An 11,608-nucleotide genomic window follows, 5' to 3' on the forward strand; every position below is an offset into this window, starting at 1 on the left:
CTTGTCCCGCCACTCTGCATAAAATGACATACGATGGGGTGGAGGGGCAATCTAATCTGTTTTGCAAATTTGACACAGACTCCCAAGAGCAGGAAGCTGTCTGTGAGTAATGATGCTTCTCATTTGCTTAAATGTCAAACTTCAACCTCATCAACTTTCAGGGAATATGTCAGTAAAGAATATGGGTTTCAGTTCAGCCAGAGAAGACTTCAGTGCCATCCAGTCCTGAAGAAAACAGCTGTCAGTTTTTTGAAAACAGTGCTTTTTGCACGTCTTTTTTGTTTGTTTATTTGTTTTAAGCTGAATAAAATGGGCAGTTTCAGCACTTAGGGTTGTGGACAGTGCCCTCTCCCTTGGTGTTACCAAAAAAGCAGCCTTACTGTAGAGGTGTGTCCTTATTGACATTAAAAACACACTCCTCAGACTAGCCAACACGCACCCTTAAACTATGCAATTAGGATACAAAGATAATGCATCACAGGTCCGTGCAAGCTAGAGTAACATAACAGCAAAATGTAGCAAATTTTTACCACAGAGTTTAAGCCTGAAAGAAAAATAGTTGTGATTTGTAGCCATTCTGCAAAACGTCAAAATTTTACTGCAATGCAATAAAGTTCCTCTCAGGGTGGGTTTCTGTTGGAGAGAATGACAGAATAATTAACCCTTCATGGTAATTTATTAATAGTGGACTTAGATGCAGAGGAGAACAGGAAATGCATTCAATAGGCTTTCGGATACCAGGAGCAAAGAATTCATTCTCTATATGCTTTCTAAATCTAGAGTGGAATAACAGTGGAGAATTCTGGACTGAGGTCAGAAGAAATGGAACCAAATCTGAATCAAGTTCCTTAAAAACTCATTTCATTTCTCTAAGTCTTGCTTCTTCTGTCAAATGTAAGTTACTCTTAGGTTTAAGTGAGAGAGCATATGTGAAAGTGTCTGGAACACAGTAGGTACACAATAGATGTTCAATTTTGATTATTCACTTATCATTAAGTATTAGCATAATGCAGTAAAATGTTGCTCTGCTAGTAGCCATATATCCTAATTGTTGTAGTTTTAAGGCTAGATAACAGGAAGGGAAACAAGAAAAGCACAGCATTATGATTAACAGATTTATCCTTACAACAGATAGCCCTAATAATGTGTTTCCACCTCCATCCACCTAACTTGCATCCTCAAAGGATTTCCTTTATGTTTGCCTTTAAAAACAGCAGCAATATTAAAACAGGCTAAAAGAACATGTAGACAGGCCAACTAAAGTTTTCAGAAGGTTCTTATCTATCTTATCAGATAATAATCTACCAGCACTGAGGAATGCCTTTCAGTCATCTATCAGCTACTCTGCCCCTGAATAGCTGAGGGACTACACTGGATGCTTCTTACCAGACTGACACCCTTGGGGAGAGAAGGTTAAAATCAAGCTGGTGCTGAGAGCCTAGCAAGTCTCTTATCAGCCTCCACTGCAGTTACAAAGTCTATGTTCTGGACTTCAGTGCTTCCCAGACTATTCCACCTCACTCACCTTCTCCGCCTTTTTGTAATCAAGAGCATCTTCTCCTAGCCTGGCTTCTCTCTTGTCATTTTCCATAGAGATTCCCTCCACACTGCCCTCTGCACTTAAACGCCTCCCACTCTCTCTCTCCATTCATCAAGGTAGACGCTCCTTCCATTCACAATTCATGTGCAGTCCAACCTCCCTTCCAAAGCTGCTTTTTTTTTAAAAAAAATCGGTTTCCAGCTGCCCTGATAAATTCCATCACCACAGCCACCATCTCGCCACTGCACTCCCCCTCCCCAACCCTCAGAAATTGTGCAGAGGTGTAAAGTGGGCGAAGAAATGTGTGTTTACATATAAACCTAGACAGAGAGGAACAGTGAGAACCTAGCGCTAAGCTTGGTCTCAGCCTTGGGGAAAAAAAATAAATCAGTTGCAAATATTTCCCTAGCCTGGAAACGGAGCGTGCCCTGGAAAATACACGCGTACGGTAGGTAAAAGAATGAATGGGAGATGGATGGGTGAATGATCGCAATCGCCCTGGTACTTTTCTCAGCGGCCCCTCCTCCTTCTTGCTCGCTCCCCGAGGCATGGGTCCCTTTTAATTCAGCTTCTGTGCAGGAGCACACCTCCTTGCTTTGCCTCCGTCCCCACTCCCTGCCCTTTCATTACCACCTTTAGACAGCCTCAACCCTCTCTGTAGCCAAAGGACACTGTACCAGGCTCACAAATCTTTTATGACTGCCCCAGCCCAGGAGAGCTTGTCCCTTAGGGACACAGCTTCGCATCCTGCCAGACTGACCTCCCCCCCAGGAACCCCCAAACACCCGGCCATGGCCACGTGATACAAAATGATGACTGACTGCCCCCACGCTCTGGCACATTCACCTGGACAGCCCTGCCCCAGGTGATAGCTCCCCGCGCCTCTGCAGAAATAAAGGATCACCATTCTAGGGCTTGGTTCTGGCTCCTAAAATCCGAAAACTTCTGTTGAAAAAAAATAATAATAATAATAATAACCCCACCCCAAGAGCAGCGACCTCTTTGTGTGCATCCCTGCGGTGAGGAGTGGTATTGACAGCCCCGGGGGCGTGGACGTGGCGGCCCCCGCGGGGGCTGCCCGGGGCGACACTCACCCAGGACGTTCCCAATAAGCGCCACCACGAACACGATGATGTAGCCGGCGATCAGGACCCACTCGTATTCTTTGGGGTGGAGGTACTCCCTCCACAGGTACCGCAGGAATTCCTCGTCGTCATAGTCGGTGGGGTTTAAAAAGGGCTCTTGAGTTTCATTCAGCTCCGGAGCAGATGACCAGTTGCGACAGGGTGGGGAGTCTTCCAGTTTGGTGCCGGACATCCCTGGCTCCAGCCCGGGTCCACTCTGTGCTGCAAGCGGCTCGGCCCCTGCCCCATGGGCGCCGCGCTCTGAGGCGGGAGGAGGCGCGGACCGGCTACCAGGGGATCCGGAGCAGAAAATGACGTGAAAAGTTACGGAGCCAATGCCTCGGAGTCTCGCGCCCACCGGGCACCCCGTGCGGCGGCGGCGGGGCTGTCTTTGCAGGAGATGCTGCACCAGGAGGCAGCGAGGCTGAGCATCCAGGGACCAGCGGAGGCTGCAGCAGGGCCACCGGGAGGGGACGCTCCCTGGGCTCCAGCTCAGTGACTCCTGGTTCCAGCGCCGAGTCCGCAGCCCACAGTCTCCTCCCGCGCCCAGGGGAGCTAGGACTAAAGTAGGAAAAAAAAAAAAATCATGAAAACGATGTCAACCTGTGTCTCCGTGGGTTCCATCTCCCTCTTTTCTACTTTTATTTTTTTCCGTCCCCCCACGCCCCTGCCTTGCATGTCTCAAGTGTAGATCTCTGGACATGAAGCCTGGCAACAGAGGGTTAATATAGGATGTGCCTATGTTTTTGTCTGGGACACTTAAATAGAAAGGGATGAGGGGCAGTCACTGTGTTCCTCAAGTTGGGGGATGCAAAAGTCGTTTAAGGCAACATTTGCTTTTCTTTGCCAAGGCAGCACTTGCTGCATCTTTGAGGTATCTCCTCCTCTCCTTCTCCCTGCTCCTCAAACTAGCTGGAAATCATTTTTGAATTGAAGGATATATGTATATAACTGGAACTGGTCTTTGCAACTGCAAATGTCTTGTGAAATATAGCAGCAAATTCTTGAAGGACAATAAACCACAACATTAAAGGGATTCTCAGGAGGACGTGGATTTCCCTAGTGGCTTAGTGGTAGAATATCCACATGCCAATGCAGGAGACATGGTTCAACCCCTGGGTCACGAAGATCCCCTGAAGAAGGAAATGGCAACCCAATGCAGTGGTATTCTTGCCTGGGAAACCCCGTGGACAGAGGAGCATGGAAGGCTATGACTTAGTGACTAAACAACAAACAACTGCAGGATGGAGGGGTGCGCAAGCAGCCATGAGCTCTCTGGGGAACCCCACACCCTGGCTGCTCTTTCTTCTCTTTGACTCAGGACTGGCGTCACCTGCCATTCTCTCATGGATTGATTTTGTCTCTAAGAGTAGCTCTTGGGGATTTGTCAGAGCTTGAGTTCATGATCCTTTCACTTTCAATAATCATGATAGGAGTATTGCATTGGATTGATTACAATTCTGGACTTGGGTAGGACCTTGGAATCATCTAGCATGAACTTCAGTTTAATATTAAAAGCCTTCTGATAATATTGTTCATGTGTCTCCACCTAGTTTGGATATGACCACCACAATTCACTACCTCCACCATCATGCAACTGCTCTAAAGGTTAGAAAACTCTTCCTTACATTAAAATAAGGTCTTAAACCCATTTGTCCTTCTCAGTTTTTCATTCCTAATTCCTAGTTTGCATCTATTGCATCTTCACTTGCAATATATCTTCCACATGACAATCCGTCACGTATCCAAAATAAACACCACAATTCCCACCATCCCCTTCCATGCTTCCTTTGTTCACTATTTCCACAATTATTCTCATTGTTTTTCAAGTGACACTATCTCCACAACCTACATTGGCCTGGTCTTAGGACAATTGTCAGTATCTTGCAGAGTATGCAACTAGGAGAAGATGCAGTAATCTGTTCTGCCAGTACAAAATCTAAACTATTCTTTGGATGCAACCAATGTTTGTAACCAATTCTTTCAAAAGTCACAAGACACTGTTAATTCATATCTAGTGTTTAGTTAAGATCCCTATCCCACCCCCAATCATAATTCTTCATATATGTTCTGTACTTTATAGTTTATAAAATTCTTTATTGCACATAAATGTAAAAATGCCTGAGAGGCTGGCTATTGTTAGCCCAGTTTTACAAGTGAGAAAACTGTTCCTGGAGAAATTAAGTGATTTATGAAATGTTGAGTGAGGTATCAGTGACAAAACTGTCTTCTGATCCCAGCCTGATGCTTTCATTATTCAATGTGTGCCATGTTTCAGAAGAAATACTATTGTGGTATTTTTCCAATCTGCACTAGTCAAATTTATCTTTAAGAGAAATGAATAGATAGGTATTTTTTTTACAAATATTAATTGGTGCTTTTATTTCAATCAGTGACACAAATTGAACAAGGTTAATGCTTTTATGCATTAATAAATATTTAATAAAAATACTTAAGAAATAAATAACATTTGAGCAAATACTCAAGAAATCAATAAATACTAGTAAATACTCTTCAGATAATTATGAGGAAGGATAAGTGCCACGATGAAAATCAAACTAATGAAGTGAGTGGAGAATTCCAAAGTCCATGTTGGAAAGAGATGGTTGAAAAGACCTGGGTGAAGAGGTGACATGTTGCCTTTACCCAAATGGTAAAGGCATAAATTAATTTAATTTTGGTAACTTGAGGCTTAACAAAATCTTCTTGAACGCTGATGTCATCAGTAAATTTGACAAGCAGGCCTTCTGTGGCTTCATTCATGGTCACTGATAGAAATCTGCTAAGGTGATCCTGTGGTATAATGTGTTCCTCTGATTTAATGATGTCTGTATTTCCCACTTTCCTGTATTAATCTTTTCAAAATGGGGAAAGTTGCTGTAACTTTAGTTCCAACCTCTATTCATTAACCTCTGCAAGTTCCTTGCGATTGACATTCCATAAATACGGACATCATGCTATTCCATCATACTCACTGCCATTAGCTTTCACTGGGTGGCACTTTAACCTGTCACATGCTCTTTTTAAATATTCTACCTGCAATTAATCATCACTCTTTACTAAAAGTGTCAATAAGGAGAAACGAGAATGTCTTTAAGATTTTGTTCTGATGCCTGCTTTATGCTATGACGAGCCTGGATTTATCTTGATCCTATAAGGATTCCATTTCTGGAACCCTGCTGTTCAGGGTTTATCAGGTGATTTATTTTAAATATGCAATACTCCAATGTCATACAAAAATTCACTAAAATATTCAAGCTATCATTTGTTTTACCTTTTTGCAGCACATTATGCTGAATATTGCAATATTCATTTTGACGTGACCTCCTTCATTAGATCTTTGGATACCTTTTAGGATATTTGACAAGAATTTCTTTGTTCCGTTGATATTATTTTCTTCAGTTCCAAATCTTTCTGCTGGGTATAGGGAGAAGGAGTCAGGCCAAAATCACAAGACAGTAAAGAAAGTTCCAAGTTTGTCATGATGACCTCTTAAGGCTGTTATAAGAATGAAATGAATTGATATTTTTAGAACAGTGTCTGGTTTATAGAAAATGATATAAAAAATGTATGCTGAATAAAATTTTAAACTATATGATCTCATGATGTGAATATTATTTGTTATTACTCTAAGTGTTAATACATTTCCTTAAAAATTGTAGATCACAATAATCTGACTAATTCCAATTAACTACCCAGCTTAATTTTTTATCACTTTTATTTAGCTCTGCTGTTAGCCCGAATATATTAAAAATGAGAAGGTAAAGGAAAATACATCTCTAAATCAGATTTTTTGGTTCTTTTAGTGGTTGTAGCTATGTTGCTCAGAGATCTCAGATTATATAGTCTGTCCCAGATCTTCCATACTTTTTGTAGCCCTAAAATGACATTAAGGATCCATTTCAATAAATGCTTCTGAGTATCTGTATGTGCCAAGGAGAACATCACTAAGAGCTAAGACATAATGATCAATAAGACATAGTCCAGCCTCAATGATCTCATAGTCCAGTGGTGAGTTAGAAGCGTTGTAATTATAGGATCACTCTGTGAGAGTGTCATGAGTACATGAAAGAACACCTAATTTCACTTGGAGGGAACTGAATGGATGGTCCCCCACAGGGAAAGTCACTCTTGAGCTGACCCCTTGGAGAGAAGGAGAAGATGTCTAAGTGGTTAAGGACAGGAAGTGCTCAGGCAAAGGGAACAGCCACGCATGGAGACTTGGGAAAACACGCAGTGTGGGGGCAAAACCAGGCAAGGTGAGCGAGGTCAGGCTTGAACAACCGCCTTGGCACGGATATGGAGCCTGGGTTGGAGAAAGGTGGATCTGAAGGTGAGGGCTGGTAGGAGGAAGTTTCATCCTGCTTTCAAAAGGAAGGCAGCAGTTGTGGGGAGTGTGGAGGGGTGAGTATTATTTTAAAATTGAACTGCCCGAATAGACATCATCCAGATGTAAGCATCTTTCTTTAGTACTGCCTTGAGGAAGGCTGACTACATAATAGTATGTTTGAAGTTTATGTCTCTGTTTCTCTGTGTATTTTAAAGATTAAACTAAAGAAAGGAACAGAAAGGTGTTCCACTATTGACTTCTCAGTATTTGAAAGCAAGTTGCTTTCTTTCCTTTGTTTCTGTCAGAATGAAATTTTTTATGTTATCTCAAGAAGTAAAAATTCATTATTTCAAGTTGGAGCATTCTTAGTAGTGACTGTATTGAGCTGACAGATTCTGGAAATAAATGCCTTAGGTTTGCAAGATGTTATCTGATATCTCTAGGCTTCAAACACTGTGGCCTTGAGCTAGAGCTTTCTGGAAAAATCCTTGAATCGCAGGGAATCTAGAAATACATTTTCAGATAAAAATGATAAAAGGGGCTTCTGATGATGTGATATTATTAGGAGTAACTCTTTAAAAAAGTTAATTTGTATCTTTTTGACATTTTTTAAAAAGTCTTTATTGAATTTGTTACAAATCCAGTCCCATCACTTCTCAGCAAATAGAAAGGGTAAAAGTGGAAACAGGGACAGATTTTATTTCCTTGGGCTCCAGACAGGGCACTGCAGATGAGGACAGCAGCCATGAAATTCAGAGATACTTGCTCCTTGGAAGGAAAGCTATGACAAATCTATACAGCATATTAAAAAGCAGAGACATCACTTTGCCAAGAAAGTTCTGTACAGTCTAAGCTATGATTTTCCTAGTAGTCAGGTATGGATGTGAGTGTTGTACCATAAAGAATGTTGAGAGCCAAAGAATTGATGCTTCTGAACTGTTGTGCTGGAGAAGACTCTTAAGAGTCCCTTGGATATCAAAGAGATCAAACTAGTCAATCCTAAAGTAAACCAATGCTGAATGTTCATTGGAAGGACTGATGTTGATGCTGAAACGCCAATACTTTGGTCTCCTGATAGAGCTGACTTGTTGAAAGGAAAGATTGAGGGCAGGAGGAAAAGGGGGTGACAGAGGATGGGATGGTTGGATGGCATCACCGATTCAATGGACATGAGTTTGAGCAAGTTCTGGGAGATAGTGAAGGAAGCCTGGTCTGCTGCAGTCTATGGGGTTGCAAAGAGTTAGACATGACTTGGTGTCTCAAAAACAACAATAAAATGGTAGTTCTATTTTTAGTTTTTTAAGGACCTCCCATACTATTCTTCATAGTGGCTGGAGCAATTTACATTCCCACCAGGAACCTGCCCTATCACACAAGGAGCTCAGCTCAGTGCTCTCTGATGACCTAGGTGAGTGGGATGGGAGAAATGGAAGGGGGTCAGGTGGGGCAGGATATATGCCTGCATATAGCTGGTTCATCTTGTCGTACAGAAGAAACTAATACAATATTGTGAAGCAGTTATACTCCAATACAAAGCGACAGACTCTAACTTTTGGAGTTCTTGCCCATTCTAGGCAAGCACTTTTATGAGCACCCTTTTATGAGAAGAGTCTGTTACCTGCAAGTACTCTGAAGATTGTCTAACCAAGAAAGAGACTGCCAGTGCAATATCTGCCTTTCTAAAGTGTACAACTCAGGGGCTTTTTATCAATAATATAATTCTCATTTTGTTCAACCATCACCATTACCTAACCCCAGAATGAGTCCATCACCCCAAAGAGAAACCCCGTAACCTCTCATTCACCAATCTTCCTAAATGCTAGCAACTGAATTTAACTATTCTGGAAATTTCCTAGGAAAGAGGTCACAGAATATGTGAGCTTTTGTTTCTGCCTTGTTTCATTTAGCATAATAGTTTTGAGGCTCACCCACACTGTACCATATATCAGTATTTTTAATAGCTGAAAAACAATCCATTGTATGGATATATCACATTTTATTTATTTATTCAGCAGTTGATTTTTTTCCACTTTTTGGCTGTTGTAATTCTGTTATGAGATCCACATACAAGTTTTTGTGTTAATTTCTGCTTTCAGTTCTCTGAGATATATATACCTAGGAGTAGAATTATTGTTTTACATGGTAATTGTATATGTAACTTTTTGAGGAATTACCAGACTGTTTTCCAAAGTGGTTATACTCTTCTACATTACCACTAGCAATGTATAAGTTTATTAATTACTTCACATCCTTACCAATACTTGCCTTTTCCCACACTTCAGAAAAAGATCTTTTAACTGTCCTGCTGCTGCTGCTAAGTTGCTTCAGTCTTGTCCGACTCTGTGTGACCCCATAGACGTCAGCCCACCAAGCTCCCTTGTCCCTGGGATTCTCTAGGCAAGAACACTGTTCTGGTGGGTGTTAAACGGGATCTCACTGTAAGTTTGATTTCTATTCCCCTAATGCTTGATAGTGTATTAAAAAGCAGAGACATTACTTTGCCAACCAAGGTCCGTCTAGTCAAGGCAATGGTTTTTCCCGTGGTCATGTATGGATGTGAGAGTTGGACTGTGAAGAAAGCTGATCGCCGAAGAATCGATGCTTTTGAACTGTGGTGTTGGAGAAGACTCTTGAGAGTCCCTTATACTGCAAGGAGATCCAACCAGTCCATTCTAAAGGAGATCAATCCTGGGTGTTCATTGGAGGGACTGATGCTAAAGCTGAAACTGCAATACTTTGGCCACCTCATGCGACGAGTTGACTCACTGGAAAAGAGTCTGATGCTGGGAAAGGTTGGGGGCGGGAGGAGAAGGGGACGACGGAGAGTGAGATGGCTGGATGGCATCACCGACTCTGTGGACATGAGTTTGAGTGTACTCCGGGAGTTGGTGATGGACAGGGAGGCCTGGCGTGCTGTGATTCATGGGGTCGCGGAGAGTCGGACACGACTGAGCGACTGAACTGAACTGAACTGAATGATTTAGGGCATTCTTCCATGTTCTTTTTGGCCATTTGTGTATCTTCTCTGGAAAAAAAAAAAATCTATTTGAATTATTTGCCTATCTGAAAACTTGTATTTTTATTATTGGAAGCATTTTAAAAATATATTCTGGTTACTAGACCCTTATCAGAAGCTTGATTTGCAAATGTTTGTTTCCTGTTCTGTGGATTGTATGTTCACATTCTTGAAGGTGTCCTTTGATGCAAAACATCTTTAATTTTGATGAAGTCCATTTTATTCATGTTTTCTTTTGTTATTTTACTTTTGGTATCATACTTTCTAATCAAAGGTCCTAAGGATTTACACCTATGTTTCCTATGGAGATTTTTATTGTTTTAGGGCATACATCTAGGTCTTTGACTTCTGTGAGTTAATGTTCACATATGGCATAAGAAAAGGGTCCAAATTAATTTTTTTCTTTTTCTTCTTTTTTCTGCATATGGATATACAGTTGTCCCATCAACACTTATTTAAAAAGACTCTTTTTTACACATTAAAAACTTTTGGCACCCTTGTCGAAAATCAGTTAGCCATAGACATATATGGGTTCAATTTTAGCCTTTCAATTATATTGCATTGATCTGTATGTCTATCCTTTAATCAATACAGCAATGTTTTAAATCCCATAGCTTCATATGATGTTTCAAAATAGAGAAATGTGAGTCCATCAGTTTTTACCTTTCTTTTCAAGATTATTTTGGCAATTCATTGAAACATGTATATTATCATACGTGAAACGAATCGCCAGTCCAGGTTCAATGCATGATACAGGATGCTTGGGGCTGGTGTGCTGGGATGACCCAGAGGGTTGGAATGGGGAGGGAGGTGGGAGTGGGGTTCAAGATGGGGAACACATGTACACTCGGGGAGGATTTATGTCAGTGTATGCCAAAACCAACACAATATTGCAAAGCAAAAAAAAAAAAAAGATTGCTTGCAGATCCATATGAATTTTAGGATCAACTTGTCCATGTCTGAAAAAAAGACAATTGAATTTTAATAGAGATTGTTTTGAATTTGGATTTGTAGGGTAATTTATAGAATATTGTCATCTTAATAGTATTAAGTCCTCCAATAAACATAGATTATCTCTTATTTAGGCCTTCAAAAATTATTTTCAACAATGTTTTATATTTTTCAGTCAATACAACTTGCATGTCCTTGGTTAAGTTTATTCTTAATCATTTTATTCCTATTAATGCTGTTGTAAATGGACTTGCTTTTTAAATTCCATTTCCAGATTGCTCATTGATAGTGTTTACAAATACAACAGACTTTTGCATATTGATTTTATATCCTGTAACTTTGAAGGACTCATCATGAACTCTAGTCATTTTATGTGTGTAAAATCTTTGGAGTTTTTTATGTATATGATGATGTCATCTGCCAACAATAGTTTTAATTCTTCCTTTCCAATCTAGATGTATTTTGCTTTGTTTTCATGTCTAACTAGCTGCTATACAGTGCTGACTAGAATAGGTGGAAGTGGATCCCTTAGTCTTTTTCCTGGTCTTAAAGGAAAGATTTCAGTCTTTCAACACTACCGGTGGGTTTTCACAGATGCTCTTTGTGAAACTGAGGAATTTCTCTTCTATCCCTTGCTTGTTGGGTAT

General features: G+C 40.9%; 1 protein-coding gene across 1 annotated transcript in view; it reads right to left on the reverse strand.

Moving 5' to 3' along the window:
* HCRTR2 (hypocretin receptor 2) overlaps window positions 1-2,857 on the reverse strand; it is a 135,457-nt gene extending 132,600 nt beyond the window's left edge. The window contains exon 1 of the mRNA XM_055406761.2: window positions 2,635-2,857. Coding sequence (XP_055262736.1) covers window positions 2,635-2,857 — 223 coding nt within the window. The remainder of the gene's footprint in view (window positions 1-2,634) is intronic.
* Window positions 2,858-11,608: the final 8,751 nt, after the last annotated feature.

The sequence above is a fragment of the Moschus berezovskii genome, chromosome 23 (genome assembly GCF_049115385.1).
Source record: "Moschus berezovskii isolate FMDL1 chromosome 23, NW_MosBer_1.0, whole genome shotgun sequence".
Lineage (NCBI taxonomy): Eukaryota > Metazoa > Chordata > Mammalia > Artiodactyla > Moschidae > Moschus > Moschus berezovskii.